The sequence below is a fragment of the Vulpes lagopus genome, chromosome 2 (assembly GCF_018345385.1).
Source record: "Vulpes lagopus strain Blue_001 chromosome 2, ASM1834538v1, whole genome shotgun sequence".
Classification (NCBI taxonomy): Eukaryota; Metazoa; Chordata; class Mammalia; order Carnivora; family Canidae; genus Vulpes; species Vulpes lagopus.
Genome location: NC_054825.1, coordinates 57,996,652 through 58,018,413, shown reverse-complemented (window position 1 = coordinate 58,018,413; position 21,762 = coordinate 57,996,652). Strand labels below are relative to the sequence as shown.

Sequence of the window (21,762 nt, the reverse complement as noted above, 5' to 3'; positions counted from 1 at the left end):
TAGCAATGTAATATTGCTGACAAGAAACAGTTTCTCAGTTCCTTAAAAAGTTTAACATAGGGCAGCCCCAGTGGCTCAGTGGTTTAGCGCCGCCTTTAGCCCAGGGTGTGATCCTGGAGACCAGGGATCGAGTCCCACATCAGGCTCCCCACATGGAACCTGCTTCTCCCTCTGCCTGTGTGTCTGCCTCTGTGTGTATGTGTGTGTGTCTTGTGAATAAATAAATAAATAATCTTAAAATTTTTTTTAAAGTTTAACAGAACTACCATATGACCTATAATTTTACCCAAGAGAAGTAAAAACACACATCCATACAAAAACTTGTACAGGAAGGTTCATGACACCATTACTCATAATAACCAAAAAAATGGAAGAAACTCAAATGTCCATCCACTGATGAGTGGATAAACAAAATGTGATATATCCATACAATGAAATATTAGCCACAAAAAAGAGTGTACTGATACACACTGGAAAGTGGATAAAACTTAGACATTATGCTAAGTTGAAGAAGCCATGTCATGAAAGACCACATATTATATGATTGCATTCATATGAAATGTCCAGAATAAACAAATTTATAGGGACAGAAAGTAGATTAGTGGGTTACTTGGGACTGGTGGGAAAGGTAAGGGAGTAAATAGGGATTGACTGCTCATGGGTACAGAATTTCTTTTGGTGGGGAAAAATGTTCTAAAATTGGATCATGATGACTTCACAGTCCTGTTAATATACTTTCAAAATATTGAATTGTATATTTTAAATGGGTTTATTGTATAGTATTTGAGTTGTATCTCAATAAAGCTGCTTAAGAAAAGAAAACTGGAGGAAAGGAATTGAAAAGAATACTTTTGACAAACAGAATAGTCTCAGATAGGGATGCCTGGGTGGCTCAGTAGTTGAGCATCTGCCTTTGGCTCAGAGCATGATCCCGGGGCCTGGGATTGAGTCCCACATCAGGCTCCCTGTTAGGAGCCTATTTCTCCCACTGTCTATGTCTCTGCTTCTCTCTGTGTCTCTCAGGAATAAATAAATTAAATTAAAAAAAGAACAGTCTCAGTACAGAGAGTTCATTGATAGCAATTAATGGTGAGACAGAATGTATCAAAAACAGATGCAGGTAGGTAGGTAGATGTGGTTGTGGTAGCTTATAGAAGCCCTTTTGAATGCTTTTATTTTCTCATTGAAATAGGGAACCAGGTCATCAGCTGAGAGCAAGGGATGAAGAAAGAGTTGTTGCAGATGAGAGGGAAGGCATAAAATAGTTGCCTATAGAAGAGTAAGAGAGTGAATGAGAGTGTGATATATTCCTGGGCATTACCTCTGAAGTTAGAGCAGCCAGCATGGTGGTATGATTTCTCTAGTCACATTTAGCTGCATGAGTATAGGCCTTCTTGGTGGAGGAGCAGGATTTAAGCAGAGTTCGTTTTTTACCAAGTGAATATGTTGAAGAAAGAGTCTAAGGAATTGAAGATATGTGTCGAGAGTGATTGTAATGAGCCAAGGATTTGAGTTGCATAAAGAGGAAATGAAGATATAAATGTCTTGGGGAAAAAAATGTGATGAAGTTAAAGGATTATAGGGGTCCTGATGGAGCTTAAGAATTTTTGGAGCCTGATAATGACAAAGCTGTATGACCCTGGGGAATAAGTTTCTGAGGTAAGGTAGATTTTAAGATTTTTGTTGAAGAGGTTAAGGAACAGAAAGTCTAGGTTATTGGATGGATCATCTCTTTAAATATTGAAAACACTAAAAAATTATGTCAGGATTTGTGTTTGAGAGAGATAGTGAGCTAGGAATAAGAGGAATTGACCTGGAAGTTGGTAGAGGACTGCAATCAGGTAGGTGGATGATGAGTAATATTATTCAATGGCATGAGTTTTAAAACTGAGGAGTTTTAGGGAGAAGGCGAGAGAATGACAATAGGACAATAAGGAGTAAGCAGGTATCTGCTCCACCTCCAGACTCACTAGTAAAGAGGCATGAAAGAGAACTATTACTTGAGAAGGCTGCAGTGTCATCAAGGCAGAGCCAAGTTTCATTTAGGCAAGAAGGTGAAGGGAACACTAAGAGAAGAAAATACCTGGAAGATTTTGCAAGGAGGGTCCATGAGTTCCAGAGGACTGATATTCAAGATAAGAATTTAGGAGTCATTAGTATAAAAATTGGATTTAAATCTATGGAAATTGATGAGAACATTAAGATAGCATAAAGAGAGAATAGAAGAGGTCAAGGTTATACCATAAAACTTCCCAGCATAGAGAGATGGGGTAGAGCAGTGTTTCTTAGTCTTTTTTTAATTACTGCCCCTTAAAGGAGCCTACATAGATATTTCTGTCCTAATCACCCACTCCAAGAAATTTTAATATCATAGGCATACTATATGTTTCTTCATGTACTGTGCCCTTTGGAGATCACAAACCATTATATTGGCTAAAATATTTTTGGCGTCTCCCCCAGGGAATCAGTTTCTGTCCTTCTGGGGCAACAGGCCCCTGCTGAAATGCATGGAATAGAGGAGAGGAGAGAGAAGAAAGAGAAGAACTAGCCAGTAAGATAGGCGAACAGCCAGGAGAGGGTGGCACAGTGAAGCCAAGAGAAGGAATGTTAGAAGAAGAGACGGTATAGAATAATGAAGAGTACTGTCCATGTGACTTGGCAACATGCAGGCTATTATGATCTTTACAGAAACAGTGTCAGTACAGTGATGGGATGAAAATAGATTGGTGAGTGGAAGAGCATCTAAGAGGTGAGTAAGTGGAGACCTCAAGTGCAGATAACTTTTGAGAAATTTGGCAGCAATGGGTATGAGAGGTGAGTTGGAAGTAGGAAAAGGTTTAATAGAGAACATATGACTTGTATTGGGTTTTAAATATAGTTAGAATCTAAACTCTTGTAAAGAAGAAAAAGAATGTTACAGGGCTAGATGGAAACTATTTTAAGCTCAAGCTAGAGGTGATAATATATAAGGCATATTTGGAGGAATGGTGAATGAGTACAATTTGACTGTAGTTGGCAAGTCTGCATATTGTATAGTTATTGGAATAGAGATTGGATTAGGTGTATTACAGCTAAACTGAGGAGTCTTGGGAGACAGGGTGGGGAGTTTGGGTTTACTATACTAAGCCATTTGATCTATCTTAGTTTCTTAACTGGGGTAAAAAACATGTTCAGTGTAGTTTTTAAGATGGCCTGATCGAGACCAATTAGGAAATTGTAATAGTAGCTCAAATGTAGTCAAATATCAGCAGATATTTGAATGTTTAATATATATATAGTTTAAGAGATAAGAACATATATTTCTGAGCCCGGTTTCCTATCTGTCTCTTCCATATCTAATTACTGTCTGCCCTACTTTCTTTATTCTCAGATCATGACCATAATCACCTAAAGCAGCACTGCCCAGTACAGTAACCACTAGCCACATGTGGCTATTGAGCACTTAAAATTTTGCCAGTGTTAGTTAATTAAGATGTTCTATAAATATAAAATATACACTGAATTTCAAAGACTTAATGCAAAAAAAAAAAAAAGAATGTAAAGTATTATTGAGTTTTATACTATTGAAATGGTAATATTTTTAATATACTGAGCTAAGTAAATTATTTAAGTTAATTTCACCTATTTTTACTTTATTCAGTGTGGCCACTAGAAAATTTAAAGTATGGGCTTATATTTGTGGCTTGCATTGTATTTCTCTTGGACAGTGTTAACTCAAACTACACTGCTACTCTATAGCTTCTAACTTCATTCTGGCCCTGCTGTCTATACTGTAATTGATGCCATTTACCTAACCTTCTCCCTGAAAGGTTTATATACTCCAAAGTATGTCCCTCCACCTCCTTTACGACTCAAAAGTGTTTTTGTTACAGTATTTGAAATTCCCACTACTTGTCTTTTTCTTTCTTTTATTTCTCTCATCTAGCAAATATTGACTGAGCACATACTGTGGTCAAGCTATTTGGAGGTGTCAACAATGCAGTGAATGTGGCTGTGGCTGCATAAGTGTATTCTGCTATGAACATGTTAACATGGTATTTTTCTTGGAGAGAAAATAATTAGTATGTCTTCGTATAATATAGAGCTGGGATAGCTGACAAGGTTTAGAAGTCCTGGGTTAGAGGGACCCAACTACTAGGAGCAGTCTGAAAGTAAAAATGGGAGGTGGGGGAGAAGTAAGCAAGAATGAGGAAAGAAAAGAGATTCTAAAGACTGCCTTGCCAGAAGTAAACTTTATTCAGAGCCAACCCTGCCAGAACAAATTGTTTAATTTTCTAAGCTATTTGGATTTTCTCCTTGTGAGATTACTTCAGCTCTCTGAAGGAACCAGAGATGCTTTTGAATTAATAAGCAAATGCTAGTAGTTTGTAAGACAAACTATTAATTGCCTTCCTAGCATCTAGCTTACAGACCATAAGGGAATGGGAATTTTGGTAAAGATTAGAGGAGGAGTAAATTTTAACTTGAATATTTCTATTACTAGAGTATTAGAGCAGGGCCAAACATGGATATGGTCTGTTGGAGGGCTTTGGCATTAAGAAAGGAACATGACAACCTAGGATATGTAGGAAGTGCTGGAAGATTTAATAAAATAAGATGGGAAGAAGTACAGGTGGAAGGGAAAACATGGGTAAGAAGATACTATAAAGCACAACACAAGCAGGAATATATACTATCACTTTAATTATCCAAAATAGTTGGTATGATGATGACTAAGGAAAATAGATGTTGGATGGTGGTATTGTCTAACTTTTAAAAAGATAATTTATTTTATCTTTACATTTACATACTATTTAGGGAGATCACTCTTGAAGCATTTTAATTTTGCCCAGAGTTTACCCAGCTTCTCTTTTCCTAATGCTCACTTGGGATAAACTAACTACTGCCAAACCTTTTCTTCCAGTTTTGGCCTAATGTAGCTACAGGTTTTTGTTTCTTGATTTCTGTTTGTCTGGAATGTCTCATTCCAGTCTTATGCATTCTTTTTTGAAATTCTTTCCTCTCTCTGTATACTTCACAATATGATTTATTCAAACTCTATTGTTTCCTCTCTGTGCCTGTGTTATCTTCGTAAAGCATCAATTTCATACTTGTCTATTTAAAAAGTAAAGATCCCTTATGATCTTTCATAAACAGCCAAACTTATCAACACACTATTTATAATTTTCTATCTGATCCACTTTACCAACCATATTTCCCACCATTCTACAACATTAGCCTTTTAAAAAAATAAATGGCATCATCTCTGCCTTCTCTTTCTTTTTTTTAAAGTCTGATTTATTTTAGAGAGAGGGGATGTGCGCACACTCACTCACAAGTATGGGGGAGTGGCACAGGGAGAGGAAGAGAGAATCCTCAAGCAGACTCCCCACTGAGTGTGAGCCCGAGGCAGGAGTTTTATTCTAGGACCCTGGGATCATGCCCCAAGCCAAAATCCAGTCTGCTGCTTAACCCACTGAGCCGCCCAGGCACCTCTGTAGCATAAATCTTGTGTATAAACCTATGTATAAACAAGCCTTCTTATGAGCTGTCCCTATGGCATAATGTTTCTTTCTTTTTTTAAAGATTTTATTTTTAGGTAACCTCTATACCCAAAGTGGGGCTGGAACTCACAACCATTAGATCAAGTTGCATGCCCTACTGACTGAGCCAGCCAGGCACTCCCATGGCGTGATGTTTTTAATATGTGCTTTTCTGTCACTTTCCCCAAAGAATGCTTTTTCCCTCACTGCCTTGCTAAGTCTGCCCCTTTTTCTGAATCCAGTTTAGATATGAGCCCCTGATAAGGATATTTCTAGGTGCCATAGGCTTTATCAATATCTCTTTTCAAGGGCAGCCCCCATGGCTCAGTGGTTTAGTGCCGCCTTCAACCCGGGGCCTGATCCTGGAGACCTGGGATCGACTCCCTGCATGGGCCTGCTTCTCCCTCTGCCTGTGTCTCTGTGCCTCCCTCTCTGTCTCATGAATAAATAAATAAAACCTTTAAAAAATATATCTCTTTTCAAAATCGATTGGTACTTCAGGCATTTATTACATGTTGCACTATATTGTACTTTACATCATCTAATTCTCTGTTTTTTTGTATGTTCTTTTCCCAACTGAATAGTTTTTTAAGAGAAACATTTATTTCCTAATATTTATTTTAGCTCATTATTAAATACTCAGACTCTCAAATACTTTTTTGAATATAATAATATTGTTTTTGGTTTTTGCATGGGAGAGAGAAAGAGGTAGGGAAGGGGCAGAGGGAGAGAGGAAGAGAGGATCTTAAGCATGCACCATGCCCAGCACAGAGCCCAATGTGGGGCTCAATCTCACAACCTTAAAATCACAACCTGAGCCAAAATCAAGAGTCAGCCACTTAACCAACTGAGCCCCTGAAATAGTATTTATTGTTGACCAGTTTCGGATATAAACAGCACTCTTAAGAGATGATTTATTTAGATAATTAAATCTCTCTTAGAAACTCAAACTCAGCCTTTAAAAATATATGATTCTTTTATTACAAACTTTCCTAAAAATAGAGGTATCTATTGCTGCACAACATATCACCCCAAAATTCACTGGTTTAACAATGAACATTTATTATCTGTCAGTATCTATGGATCAGGAATCTGGGCATGGCTTAGCTGAGTGATTGGCTTAGAGTTTCTCATGAGGTTGCAGTCAGGGTATCAGCGGGGGCTGCAGTCTCATCCCCAGGCCCAACTCAGAAGGATCTGCTTTCAAGGTTACTCACATGGTTGTTGGCAGGATTGAGTTCCTCACGAGTTGTTCGACTCAGGTCCTCAGTTTCTCACTAACTGTAGCCAGAGGGCTCCTTCGGTTCCATGCCTCTCCATAAGGCAGTTCAGGACATGGCACCTGGCTTTCCACAGGGTGAGCAACTGGGAAAGCATCATGACAAAGGCTACAATGTTCTGTATTCTAATTTCAGAAGTGACATTTCATTATTTCTGTCATTTTTTTATTCACTAGAAGTGAATCAGTAAATCCAATCCATACTCAAGGGAAGGGGATTATACAAAGGCGTGAATACCAGAAGATGGGAATTACTGAGGTCGATCTAAAAGTAGGCTTCATGCCCAGCATGGAGCCCCATGTGGGGCTCAAACTCAGGACCCTGAGTTCAAGACCTGAGCTGAGATCAAGAGTTGGATGCTCAACCGACTGAGCTACCCAGGTGCCGCTATTAAGATCCAACTAAGAAGCTGCTGACCTTAGCCAAGCTATTCTCTTGTGCAGAAGACTTTCCTGGCCTCAGGAGTTGCACATTTGAGTCTTTTATAATAATTATTCTACTCTTGGCATCTAAGTTTTTATTTATTATAGCATGTTCATGGTTTATTAATATTGAATTATCGAATGTTCTGCATCTTGACTCCACTAAAGTTTTTGTCAGAAAAACAAATACAGTCTTTTATCAGAATAAATACAGAACCTAAATATGAGATACAAGTACAGTTCTCAGTTATTTGAGTAAATGATGTTTAGAATTTATTAAGGCATAATTTTCAGTTAAATGCTGTATAGAAACCTCAACATACAAATATACAATGTGCCATGTATAGAAAAGGCTCAAAAATGTTATGTAGACTTGCTTATACATTTTTGTGAATTAGCTAATTTGGTGCTTTGGGAGTTCTTGTGCCTATATGGAATAAAATCATTACTAGTTAGATTTTGCTATCTTAAAGTTCTAATTAAAAGCACACATACACAAAAAGCATAAATAATAATATGTTGATGTTCATAAGAATATATTTTTTAAAGATTTTATTTATTTATTCATGAGAGACACAGAGAGAGGCAGAAGGAGAAGCAGGCTTCCTACAGGGAGCCTGATGCGGGACTCGATCCCAGGACCCCAGGATCACAACCTGAGCCAAAGGTAGATGCTCAAACCTGGCATCCCATAGGAATCTTCTGTTATCAGAGGTTCTTGATGCTATCAGAAATCTCTTGTTGAAAAGCTTAAGAGAATACTTGATGCAGTCTTTAGAGGTTTATTCTGAATTAGAAAAATAAAAGTTATATTAAAAACAATTTTGGGGTGCCTGGCTGGCTCAGTCCATAGAGCATGGGACATTTGATCTCTAGGTTGTGAGTTCAAGTCCCACTTTGGGTGTAGAGATTATTTAAAAATACAATCTTAAAACATACACACAAACACACACAGTTTTAGCAACCTAGTGATTTGGGAGGCTAGGTGGGAAGTTGATTCCATATATTACTGTTTATATCAAAATAAATTCCAGATAAAGATTTAAACATTTAAAAAAGTAAACATAAAGTTACATGAAGAAAGCACACATGAGTGTTTTATATGCTTAAGAGGAAAAGATCTTTCTACATATGACATCCAATCAGAAGCCATAATAGAAGAATTTGACTTTATTAAAATTAAATATTTCTGTATGGTAAAAATAGATGAAAAGCATCACCGTAAAGTCAGAATACAATATAGGGAAAAATATTTACCACACAGTATAATAGGGAGTGTTCTAATTTTCTAGTTGTAAAAGAGTTTTTATAGAATCAGACCTGTAAATATAGAGAACAAACTGATGGTTGCCAGAGGGGAGGAGCAAGAGGAGATGGGCAGAATGGGTGAAGGGGAGTGGAAGATACAGGCTTCCAGCTATGGAATGAATAAGTCATTGGGATGAAATGTACAGAATAGGAAATATGGTCAATGATATTGCAGATGGTAGCTACACTTGTGAGCACCACATAACATATAGAGTTAAGTCACTATGTTGTACACCTGAAACTAATATAACATGTATCAACTATACTTCCATTAAAGAAAAAGTCATTTTAAAAATCTTTTAAAAAAAAAATCTTTTAAAAAAGAGAGGGGTATCTGGCTGGCTCAGTTGGTGGAGCATGTGACTCTTGGTCTCCGGGTTGTAAACTTGAACCCCATGTTAGGTGTAGAGATTACTTAAAAATAAAATCTTTTTTTTTTAAGATTTTTTATTTATTTATTAGAGACAGGGAGAAAGAGAGAGACAGGCAGAGGGAGAAGCAGGCTCCATGCTGGGAGCCTGAGTGGGACTCGACTCCGTGTCTCCAGGATCACACCCTGGCCTGAAGGCGGCCCTAAACCGCTAAGCCACTAGGGCTGCCCTAAAAATAAAATCTTAAAAAAAATTATTTTATAAAAAATAAAAAAGCATTTATAGTTCAATAAGAAAAAGATTGTATAGGCAGGCAATTAAAAGAAAAGTATAGGAGCACCTGTGTGGCTCAGTCTGTTAAGTGTACCACTCTTGGTTTCTGCTCAAGTATTGATCTCATGTATTGTGAGACTGAGGCCCCCCCCACCTCAGCTTCCCTGCTCAGCAGGGAGTCTACTTGAAGATTCTACCCCTCTGCCGCTCCTCCCACTCGCTGTCTCTCTCTTTCTCAAATAAATCTTAAAAAAAAGAAAAGTATATATAGTTAGTATATAAATAAAAAGGTAAAACATAGAAGCACCTGGGTGGCTCAGTCAGTTAAGCATCCGACTCTTGGTTTCAGCTCAGTTCATGATCTCATAGGTTGTGAGATCAAGTCCCACATTGAGTTCCATGCTCAGCACAGAGTCTGTTTGAGATTCTTTCCCCTATCCACCCTCTGTGCTCCTTCCTCTGCTTGCATGCACTCTCTCCCTCTTTCTAAAATAATCAATATAATCTTTTTTTAAAAAAGATTTTGTTTATTTATTCATGAAAGACACACAGAGAGAGGCAGACATAGGCAGAGGGAAATGCAGGCTCACTGTGGGGAGCCTGATGTGGAACTTGATTCCAGGATCTTGGGATCACAACCTGAGCCAAAGGCAGATGCTCAACCACTGAGCCACCCAGGTGTCCCATCAGTATAATCTTTCTAAAAATAAAATTAAAAAAAGTAAAACAAAACATAGGTAAAAAAGTTATTGCATGTGCTAAAATGTTACATAGATTGAAAAGGTGCCATGTATGTATACTAAATCATACATATATTAAAATGTTGATAACAGGAAGCACCTGGGTGGCTAACTGGGTTAAGCATCTACCTTCAGTTCAGGTCGTGATCCAAAGGTCCTGGGATCAAGCCCCACATCGAGCTCTCTGCTCAGTAGGGATCCTGCTTCTCCCTCTTCCTTAACCTGTCACTCCACCTGCTTATATTCTCTCTCTCTCTCTCTCTCTCTCTTAAAATCTTAAAAAAAAAAAAAAAAGTAATACCAGGGAGGAACAGGATGATAACAAATAAAAATACAAATATAAAATACATATAAATACATATATACCAATTTTTCAAGTGCAAAACATATTTTATGTTACTTTTTAGAATGGCAAACATTTAAAACACTGGTAATACCTGTTCTTGAAAAAGTAATGAGGTAGTAGTTTATATTGTTGTTAGCAATGAGACTTGGTACAACCTTTTAGAGCTTTATTGTAGTGACATGAAAAAATGCTCAAATATATTGTACAGTGGAAGAAAAAGGTCAAAGCATTATAGTATGTAATTGAAAAAACATATGAGACTATAGCCATTAGTTAACACCAATTTTTCTCTGAGCAGAACTGGGGGTCAATTTTGTGTCATTTATTTCTATAATTTATAATTAGAATCTATTACCTTTGTAATGAAAAAGTGATATTTTATTTTTTTTAAGTGATATTTTAAAAAGGCAAGTTCACAATTTCTTTTTACAGGAGATTACATGCTTGATGCAAAGCCAAAAGAAATTTCGGAAATTCAACGTTTAAACTACGAGCAGGTAACAGACACAATTTTTGTTATATTAAAATGTATAAGTTTTAACTTATGGATGTTTTCATTGGTCTCTGTCAGTGACTTTGTAGGCATATTAGTTTTCTTTTCTTTTTTTTACAACCCTTTAAAAATGTAAAAACCATTCTTAGCTTCAGCTAGTTTTGGCCCATAGGCCATACTTTTCCAATCTCTGTTTTATATGAATATATATGCTAAATGGAATGAAACATAAATATTATCCTACAGATCTATGTAGAATGATAACCTAGTGTTTTTCTTGAAAAATTGACTTTCAAGTAAATTTGTCATTGATTAATCATTCCTTGTTTTAATTATATTTTATAATTAAGTTATATTTGAGAGGAAGTTGAGTAAATTATATTTGTTGTGTGTCATTAGGACAAAATCTGCTATTTTATGGGTTCAGTGTGTCCACATTTCTTGCATATTTTTTTAGAGATGCTATTCTGTAAAATAAGAGAAGCTCAAAACTATTGGAGCTGGAAGAAAACAAGGAGAACTTCATTTTCTTCAGTATTCTTGCTCTGTTTGACAGTAGAAGGCAAGAAGAATCAGGTTCTTACAGTGGAAGAAAGTATGAGCCAGGGAAGAAATAAACATCATGGGGAACCTTTATATTTACTTTCAAAGGAACCTTTTTTACATACTTTTTACCGGTGTTAAATAGGCAAAAAGGAAGCAAAACTCATTTCAACATTGCAAAATTTCTTGAATTTGAATGATCAGATAATCTTCATATTTAGTCTTAATAGAATTGGAAAGCCAACATATTGCATTGCTTCACTCTGTAAGGTGGGAAATCTGTAGCCTAAGCCAAATTGGTACACTAAGTCATTTAAATTCTATTGGAATTTATAGCTTACAGCAATAATTTGCAAATATTTTCACTTTAGAAACCTATTTTCAAATGAAATCTCATGCTAAGCTCCAATATATAAAAGTGGTAAATGATATTTTAAGTATAAAGTGATGATTCAGTTTATATTATTTATATATCAAATTTATATCATTTCTTTTTTGAAAGATTTTATTTATTTACTCATTAGAATACACAGAGAGGAGTGAGAGAGAGAGAGATAGGCAGAGACACAGGCAGAGGGAGAAGCAGGCTCCCTGCACGGAGCCCAACGGGACTCCATCCCGGGTCTCCAGGATCACGCCCTGGGCTGAAGGCAGCGCTAACCGCGGAGCCACCCGGCTGCCCAAATTTATATCATTTCTGATTGAAATTAGTGAGACTGTTTTGCAGCTTAATATCAACCTCAAAATTCACTTTACTTTTATTGCACAGTCAAGAAAAACTTGATTGATGAATGTTTGCCAGTGATTTCATTATTTTGTTTGTTTTTTCAAGTCCTTCTGCAATCTCAGGAAACACTTCCATTAAAGTGATCTAGACTCTTAGAAAATGATTGGAAGCAAAGTTTTGTTTCAAGTTCAAACAACCACTTAAATTTCTTAAGAGAAATACATGCCAAATGAAAAATACTCTGCATTTAAGATACACTTTTAAACTATTTATAAGGTATTATAATTAAATTACTATTAGTGTGAGAATAGCATGTGGATAAGGCTGAGTTTAAGCTGGTGTTTAATGTTCCACAGGTGTGATTTAACACTGTTTTTTTCTTTTTTGTATAATTTTATGTGAACAGAAATATTTCACCCTAAATTTGAGAAAGAACAATGTAGAGCTGAAATCTTCCTAATTAAAACTTCTTTATCAGAAGTAGTAATATAAATAAACAAAAAGTGTATTTTCCAGTTTTGCTTTATGATGGATACCCTGACAACACAAGAAAGCACCCTGTTTTTGCGCATGTATATATCACAGGTTTTTGAATGACTACAAATAAATTTTTAAAATAGATTTTATACTTATTTTTAAAGATTTTATTTATTTGAGAGATAGAGAGAGAGCAGGAATGGTGGGGAGAGGTAGAGGGAGAAGCAGATTCCCCACTGAGCAGGAAGCGTGACACAGGCCTCGATTATAGAACCCAGAGATCACAACCTGAGCTGAAGGTAGATGCTCAATGGTGCCACCCAGGCACCTCAATGGATTTTATACTTAAATTTAAAATATTTCGCCATGTCAGAAATACCTTGTGAAAAACCTCTAAAAAACAGTTTAACCAAAAAACAAAATAAATAAAAAACAGTTTAACCACTGGCTTAAAAGAACTAATAGTAATTCTTTCTTGCAATGTAAGCAACCAACCCAAGGATTTATATTTTATATTATAAATTATCATAATTTGGATTTGAACAAAATGGCAAAATATTATCCTTTAGTTCTTTGTTTACAAATGTTTATTTCTTTATTGATGTTATTAATCTTTATGGAGATTATCAAATGTCATTTTAAATATTTTAATACTATATAACTTATAAAGAAATATAGAAGATATATAAAAGTGTAAGCATGAGCCCAGGAGTTATTAGAAATTATACCTCCCCTAATGGAAATTGGATGACTGGCAACCAAGAATTTAACAATTGCAGAAGAAAACTCAGTAGTGGTAAAACTACTCCTATAATAGCCTACTATTACTATTTTTTCAGATTCATCATTGCTTTGGCTTTAAATAAGTGTTACAACACTGAAGGGAAAAAAATTTAAGCTGATTATTTTCAAGGGTTCAATTTTTGGGAAGATTGAAAAAATACATTGTTTTGGGAGAATATAGTTATTAGGAAGAGGTGAAACTGATGAATGCCAGACTATAACAATGTTATCCTATTATAAATTCTTCATTGATAAATTTAAAACATTTGAATAATTTCTATTTTCAGTCTGTAGAGTCTTTTCAAATGGAATTTTGTTATTTAGTAAAACAGACATTTTGTTGTTACGACCTAGGTTTGTCTTTTTCAAATTTCAGAGTCCCTAGTTTTAATACAAAAGGATTTACTTCATATTCACCCTTTCTACAATAAGGCCCCCAGTAGGCTATAGTCTCCTCCTATTTTCTATCTTCAACATGTAGCACATTGTCTGATTAACAGTACTAAAATTATATCAAATTTTATATATTATAATTTTTTGGTTCATCAAATATATCTTCTATACATATGACCATACTTAATGTATTAAAAATGTTTAGGAAAACATGTTTTAAAATAGTTTTCATTACAGATTTATGTGACCATATTTACAGAAAACAGATTTGGACAGAATGACCCCCTTAATTTGGGCAACAAGTCTTTGTATCTGTCTTTTTCTGTCTTTCTCTGACTTCACCTCCCACCACTTTATACTTTTAATTAATTTTGTTCTAGCCATGCAGGACTCCTTGCTGTTCCATGAGCATGGTATCAAATAATTTCTGCAGCAGAGTTTTTGTACTAGTATCTGCTTTGTCTGAAGTGCTTTTTTTCCCAGAGCTTCCCAAGATTCAAGATTTTGCTTTAGTTGATATTTAAGTGTCATTTTTAAAGAGCTCCCCCACCTTTTTAAAGTAGTTTAAGTTTACAGCAAAATTGAGTGGAAAGAACAGAGTTGCCATGTATATGGAGTATACATGGTATATATATATGTATACCTCCTGCCCCCACACACATACATACACAACATTCCCCTACTATCAATATCCATTCATTGATACATTTATTATAATTGATGAATCTATACTGACTCATAATTATCACCCGGAGTCCATAGTTCACATTAGGTTCACTTTTGTTAAATATTCTATGGGTTTTGAAAATATATAATGATAAATGTCCACCATTATAGTACCAAACACAGTTTTATTGCCCTGGAAATCCTCTGTGCTCTGCCTACACATTCCTCCCTCTTCCTAACCCCTAACGACCACTGATGTTTCTACTGTCCCCATTGTTTTGCTTTCCCACAATATCATTTGGACTCATACATTATGCAGCCATTTCAGGTTGGCTTCTTTCACTTAGTAATGTACATTTAAATTTCCTCTATGTCTTTTCAAGCTTGATAGCTCATTTCCTTTTCTTTTTGAATTGTGATTAAAAAATAATATAAAATTTAATCCCTTAACATTTTTAGGTGTAAAGTTCAGTAGTGTAACTATATTCATATTGATAACAAATTTCTAGGACATTTTCATCTTGTTAAAACTGTGAAACTCTAAACTCATTGAACAACTCCCCAGCTTTCCCTTTGTCCATTCCTTGACAACCATCATTCTACTTTCTGTTTCTAGGATTTTGACTACTCTAGATATTTCATGTAAGTGGAATCACATGGTATTTGTCCTTTTGTGGTCCTTATTTCACTCAGCTTAATGTCCCCAAGTTTCATCCATATTGTAGCATGTAATAAGATTTCCTTTATTTTTAAGGCTGAATAATATTTCATTGTATGTATATACCAGTGTCTCTATCCATTTATCTATCAGTGGACATTGGAATGTTTCCATCTCTTAACTATTATAAATAATGCTACAGTGAACATGGTATGCAAGTATCTTTTCAGGGGGTTAATTTCAATTCTTTTGGATATATGCCCAAATGTGGGAGAGGCAATACTCTTTGACTAGAAACTTTTCTTTATTTAGTCTCTGAGGTCTAAAATAGATCTCTCATCCCTGTCAGTCTGTATGTCACTATTCTATTCAATTTTTCATGAATACTTGATGTTATATTGTATATATATTTGTCTCTCAAAATAGAATATTAGTTACATGAGATCAGGAACTTTGTTTTATTTACTGTTATCTTTTTAGAACTCAGATTAGTGCCTGGTACATAGTAGGCACTTAATAATAAAAATTGGTTGAAGGGAAAAATAAATTGGATAAAATGGAAAATTACAAGTAAATACGCCTGCATTCAGATATCTTTGCCATTGTCATTGTCATTTGATTTTTCTCATCTTTACCTTTCTCCTTTCTATTTTCAGAATATGAGTGATGCTATGGCAATCCTGCACAAACTACAGACAGGCTTGGATGTAAATGTAAAATTCACAGGTGTTCGAGTGTTTGAATATACACCAGAATGCATTGTATTTGATCTTCTTGATATTCCTTTGTACCATGGGTGGTTAGTGGACCCACAGGTAAGTAGAGATTTTAAAATTATATAAACACAAATGTAGTAAAATTTTATTCATTTGGAAATTTAATCTAGATAGATATATATTTTCTGATTGTTTCATATGTGTGTGTATGTGTGTGTGTGTGTATATATATATATATATATATATATCCTTTTTTTTTTTTTTTTGAGATAGAGAGAGAGAAAGTGAGCAGGAATGACAGAGGAAGAGGAGGGGGAACAAGAGAGAGAGCCTCTTAAGCAGGCTCCATGCCCAGTGTGAAGCCCAACACAGGGCTCGATCTCACGACCCTGAGATCATGACCTGAGCTGAAATGAAGAGTTCAACATTTAGCCAACTGAGCCATGCAGGCACTCCTCTGATTGTTATATTTTTGTGCTTTTTACCTGAAATTAGCCAAATTATTAGGTTAAGGGCCGTGTCCTCCAGATTGTTTAATCTGTCCAAGACTTCTGAGTGTAACTTCAAGGAGTTAGAAGTCAACTACAAACTGAATCCATTCTTACCAACACTTATTATGTTACTTGGAATATAGTCATACTAAAAGGTATAAAGTTGTATTGCATTGTGGATTTGTTTATATTTCTTTTGACTAATGTTGAACATCTTTTCATGTGCTTATTGGCCATTTGCATATCTTCGTAGGAGAAATGTCTGCAGATACTTTCATCATTTTTAATTGAGCTATTTGTCTTTTTGTTATTGAGTTGAAAGAGTTCTGTATATATTCTAGGTATAAGTCTCTTATTAGATATATGGTTTGTAACTATTTTCTAACATTCTGTGATAGTGTTTTCACTTTCCTGATGGTGTTCTTAAAGCCCAAAAGTTGTTAATTTTTTTTTAAGATTTTATTTATTTATTCATTGGAGACACACAGAGAGAGGCAGAGACATAGGCAGAGGGAGAAGCAGGCTCCTCACAGGGAGCCCAATGTGGGACTTGATCCCTGGACCCTAGGATCATGCCCTGAGCCAAAGGCAGACTCTCAACCACTGAGCCACCCAGGCATCCGCCATAAGTTATTTAATTGATGAAGTCCAATTTATCTTTTTCTTTCTCTTGTTGCTTATGCTTTTGATGTCCTAAGAGGGCTTCCCCTAAGCCAAAATCACAGACCTACTCCTTATCTTCTTCTGAGAGTTTTATCAAGTTTTAGTGCTAATATTTAGGAGTGTGATCAATTTTGAGTTAATCTTTGTATATAGTTTGATGAAGGATCCAATTTTATTCTTTTGCACGTGGATATCCAGTTGTCCTAGTAGTATTTGTTGTGCTCTTTGTAAAAGATTATCCTTTTCCCCATTAGATTGTCTTCATATTCAGAGTGATCTTTGTAAAATAACCCTCCCCTTGATTCCTGTGCCCCCTCCTTTCCTTAAAAACCTCCACCGTAATTCCAATAAGATACAAAATCCTTATTAGAGTTTTTATGATAAGCTGTATGACCTAGACTCTGCCTGTCTGTCCAGCTTCATCTCATATAATTCTCCTTTTTTTTTTTAACTACTCTCTAGTAATGCTAATTGCTATTCTGTTCTTCAGACATGTCAAGTTCCTTTCTTTTTTTTTTTTTTTAATTTTTTTTTTTTAAATTTATTTATGATAGTCACAGAGAGAGAGAGAGAGAGGCAGAGACACAGGCGGAGGGAGAAGCAGGCTCCATGCACCGGGAGCCTGATGTGGGATTCGATCCCGGGTCTCCAGGATCGCGCCCTGGGCCAAAGGCAGGCGCCAAACCGCTGCGCCACCCAGGGATCCCTGCGCCACCCAGGGATCCCAGTCAAGTTCCTTTCTATTTCAGGTTTTTGTACTAGCTGATTGTCTGCTGTGGACCATTGTCTTACTACCCTAAACACATTGTTCTCCCAGATCTTCATGTTTCTGGTACCTCATTATTCAAATCTCAGATCAATTATCACCTTGCTAGAGAGACCTTTTCTGACTTATTGAAATTAGTCACCCTCCTTTTCCCCAGTCATGACCTCTTCCATGATACTATTTGATTTTCTTTACCACTTACAATTATCTGGAATTATTTATTCTTTTACTTGGTGGGCTCTCATCTCCCACTAGAATGTATTATGAGGGCTAGGCTCTTATATCTCATTATTTAGAATAGTGCTTGGCACATAGTAGGTTCTTAGTAAATATTGATGGATGGCATGAAGCATGCATACCTGTCCACATGTGTTTACTACAAGGACAGAGAGATCACAATAGCAATAGTTTCTTCACCCCTGCCCATTGGTAAAAGCAACTGGTAGTCTGGGCAAGAAAAGCACGGATTACTACAAACAAAGCATCTGTATCTTGGCATTCTGTCTCTGGAAGTATCACTGAAAAGCGTAACTATGTCCAGCATTTTATCTCTTTTATTTACTTATTTTGTGACAGAATGATTCTGTTGCTGCGAAAGGAAAAAACAAGGTAAAAGTTTGAAATCTGTAGGTGTATATGAAATACCACTTAGAACTGGTTAGTTCTCTGTATTCTGATGATGTATTCTGCTAATGATTATCTTACAAATAAGTCAGTTCTCTTAATGATAGGCACCAAAATTCAGCCACTGAGAGAACATTTCTTCATTATTACTTGATAACTAACTAACTATTTATTTGTTTATTTATTTATTTATTTTATTTTTTGGATAACTAACTCTTTAAAAACACATTGGAAGCCAGGTAACAGTGGAAATGATACATTGAATGTACTAAAAGAAGACAAATGCTAACCTATAATCCTGTTCCCAGAAAAATTATCTTTCAAGAATGTAGCAAAATCATTTTGTAGATTAATTAAATTAAGATAGCTTCCTTGGGGTGCCTGACTGGCTCAGTCAGTAGAGAATGTGACTTTTGATCTCAGGGTTGTAAGTTCGAGCCCACATGGAGTGTAGAGATTACTTAATTTCTTTTTTAATCTCAAAAAAAAAAGGATAGCTTCCTAGTAATAGACCATCATTAATGGAAATTCTTTTTTTTTTTTTTTTAATTTTTATTTATTTATGATAGGAACACAGTGAGAGAGAGAGGCAGAGACACAGGCAGAGGGAGAAGCAGGCTCCATGCACCGGGAGCCTGACGTGGGATTCGATCCCGGATCTCCAGGATCGCGCCCTGGGCCAAAGGCAGGCGCCAAACCGCTGCGCCACCCAGGGATCCCATTAATGGAAATTCTAAACAAGGATTTTAGAAAGAAGAAAAATAATCACAGATGGAGGGAAAAGTGAATGATAACATGATACATATGAAGATAAATATAGATAATTGTGGACTGTATAAAAAATAATGCTATCTTTTGGGATTTTAAAAAAGAATATGAGCAAATACAAAAATAATAACATAGGTTGGGAGGAAGGTAAAGTATTCTAAGGGCCTAGAATTAATAGTTCAAGAAGAGAATATTAACTTCTCTTAATATTAACTATTAATATTGACTTTGTGTAGGGACAGATGTTATAGTTCCTATAACTCCTTTGTCCAATGTGGTAGTCAAGGTTGGGTATTTAAATTTAATGAAAAATTTAGTTTCTGAGTTGTATGCGGTACATTTCAATTGCTCAGTAGTCACATGTGGCTAGTGGATATTTTATTGAGCAACACAAATTTGGAATATTTCCATTATTACAGAATGTGCTATTGGATAACGCTCTTTTAGAGTAACTGTGAAAAGAATAGAAAAACATAGTAACTTCTAAACAAGGAGAAAAGAGAAAAATGAATCAATCTAAAAAGAAAGAAGGAAAAAAATGTAAAGGAATGTTGTACTGATGGGATAAAGAGAATAGATTTAATAAATTCAATATATAATTATAGCAATAGGACTAAATGCTATAGTTAAAAGTGGTTCTGAGGCTAAACTATATATATTTATTGTTCACAAGAGAGAAAAAACAAAGATTGCAAGTAAAGAGAAGGAAAAAAGATGCCATACAATTGCTTAATGTTTAATTTTGCTGAGGAGATACAATCATTTTAAATTTGTATGTGCCTGGAGACACCTAGAAAGTAAATACCTGGGCAGCCCTGGTGGCAGAGCAGTTTAGCGCTGCCTGCAGCCCAGGGTGTGATCCTGGAGACCCAGGATCAAGTCCCACGTCAGGCTCCCTGCCTGGAGCCTGCTTCTCCCTCTGCCTGTGTCTCTGCCTCTCTCTCTGTCTCTCTCTGTGTCGCTCATGAATGAATAAATAAAGAAAACTTAAAAAAAAAAGAAGTAAGTAAATACTTGATTGATTGATCTTTCCTTGGACCCATGGGAACTGTCACAAATAATAAAGGTCAGTTTTTGACAATAAAAAATAAAATTTGTATGCATCTAATCCTCTAATCTTGAAGTACCTAAAGCAAAATTTAACAGAATTATAAAAAGAAATAGATTGTCATAATGGAAGATGTTGTATCTTTCTCTGTAAGTGATAGAAGCAGGAAACAAAACCTAAGAATGTATATTCTTTAAAAAATTAATGAACTTTTTATTTTTAAATAATTTCAGATTTATAGGAAATTTACAAAGATATTACAGATAATTCCTATGTACTTGTCACCCCATTTCTCTTCATCTTACATGACTTGGGTACACATGTCAAAATTTAATACTGGTTCATTACTATTAGCTTTATTATAGTCTTCATTCACATTTCACTGATTTATTTTATTTTTAAGTTTTTATTTAAATTCCAATTAGCATATAGTATAATATTAGTTTCAGGTGTATCATATAGTGATTCAGCACTTCCATATGTCCCCCAGTGCTCATCACAACACATGCACTCCTCAATCCCCATCACCTGTCTCACCCATCCCCCTATCCACCTCCTCTCTGGTAACCATCAGTGTGTTCTCTCTATAGTTAAGAGACTATTTCTTGGTTTGCTTCACTCTTTTTTTTTTTCCTCGTTTTGTTTTTTAAATTTCACATATGAGTGAAATCATATGGTATCTGTTTTTCTCTGACTTATTTCACTTGGTATTATACTCTCTAACTCCTCCCAAATTGTTGCAAATGGCAAGATTTCTTTCTTTTTATGGCTGAGTAATATTCCATTGTATATGTATACCACATCTTATTTATCTATTCATCAGCTGATGGACATTTGGGTTCTTTACATAATTTGGCTACTGTAGATAATGCTGCTATAAACATTGGAATGAATGTATCCCTTTGAATTAGTCTATTTGGATTCTTAACTGGGACTCCAATTGCTGAGTCATAGGGTAGTTGTATTTTTAAGTTTTTCAAGAACCTCAATACTGTTTTCCAGAGCAGCTGTACCAGTTTGCATTCCCACCATCGGTGCAAGAGGGTTCCCCTTTCTCCACATCCTCACCAACACCTATTATTTCTTATGTTGTTGATTTTAGCCATTCTGACAGCTGAGGTGATATCTCATTATAGTTTTGATTTGTATTTCCCTGATAAAGAGTGATTTGGAGTATCTTTTCATGTGTCTGTTAGCCACTGTATGTCTTCTTTGTAAAAAATGTTTATGTCTTCTGACCATTTTTAATTTTTTTTTATTTTTAAATTTATTTTATTCATGTCTTCTGCCCATTTTTAATTGGATTATTTAGGTTTTTGGGGTGTTGAGTTTTATAAGTTCTTTATATATTTTGGATACTAATCCTATATTGGGTATGTCATTTCCAAATACCTCCTCCCATTCCGTAGGTCGCATTTTAGTTTTGTTGGTTGTTTCCTTCCCTGTGCAGATGCTTTTTATTTTGTGTAGTTCTAGTAGTTTGTTTTTGCTTTTGTTTCCCTTGTCTCGGGAGACATATCTAGAAAGAAGTTGTTATAGCCAATGTCAAAGAAGTTGCTGCCTGTATTCTCCTCTATTTTTTGTGGTTTTTAGGTCTCACACACTTCACCAATTTTTCCACTAATTTTTGTTGTTGTTGTTCTATAATCTAATCTCGACTAATAATACATGGCATTTAATCATA

General features: G+C 35.5%; 1 protein-coding gene across 3 annotated transcripts in view; it reads left to right on the top strand.

Annotated features, from left to right (window-relative positions):
* MINDY2 (MINDY lysine 48 deubiquitinase 2) overlaps nucleotides 1-21,762 on the top strand; it is an 83,750-nt gene that overhangs the window by 18,962 nt on the left and 43,026 nt on the right. For all 3 annotated transcript variants that reach the window (XM_041743265.1, XM_041743266.1, XM_041743267.1), the window contains exons 3-4: nucleotides 10,695-10,759; nucleotides 15,659-15,817. In XM_041743265.1, the coding sequence (XP_041599199.1) occupies nucleotides 10,695-10,759; nucleotides 15,659-15,817 (224 nt within the window). The remainder of the gene's footprint in view (nucleotides 1-10,694; nucleotides 10,760-15,658; nucleotides 15,818-21,762) is intronic.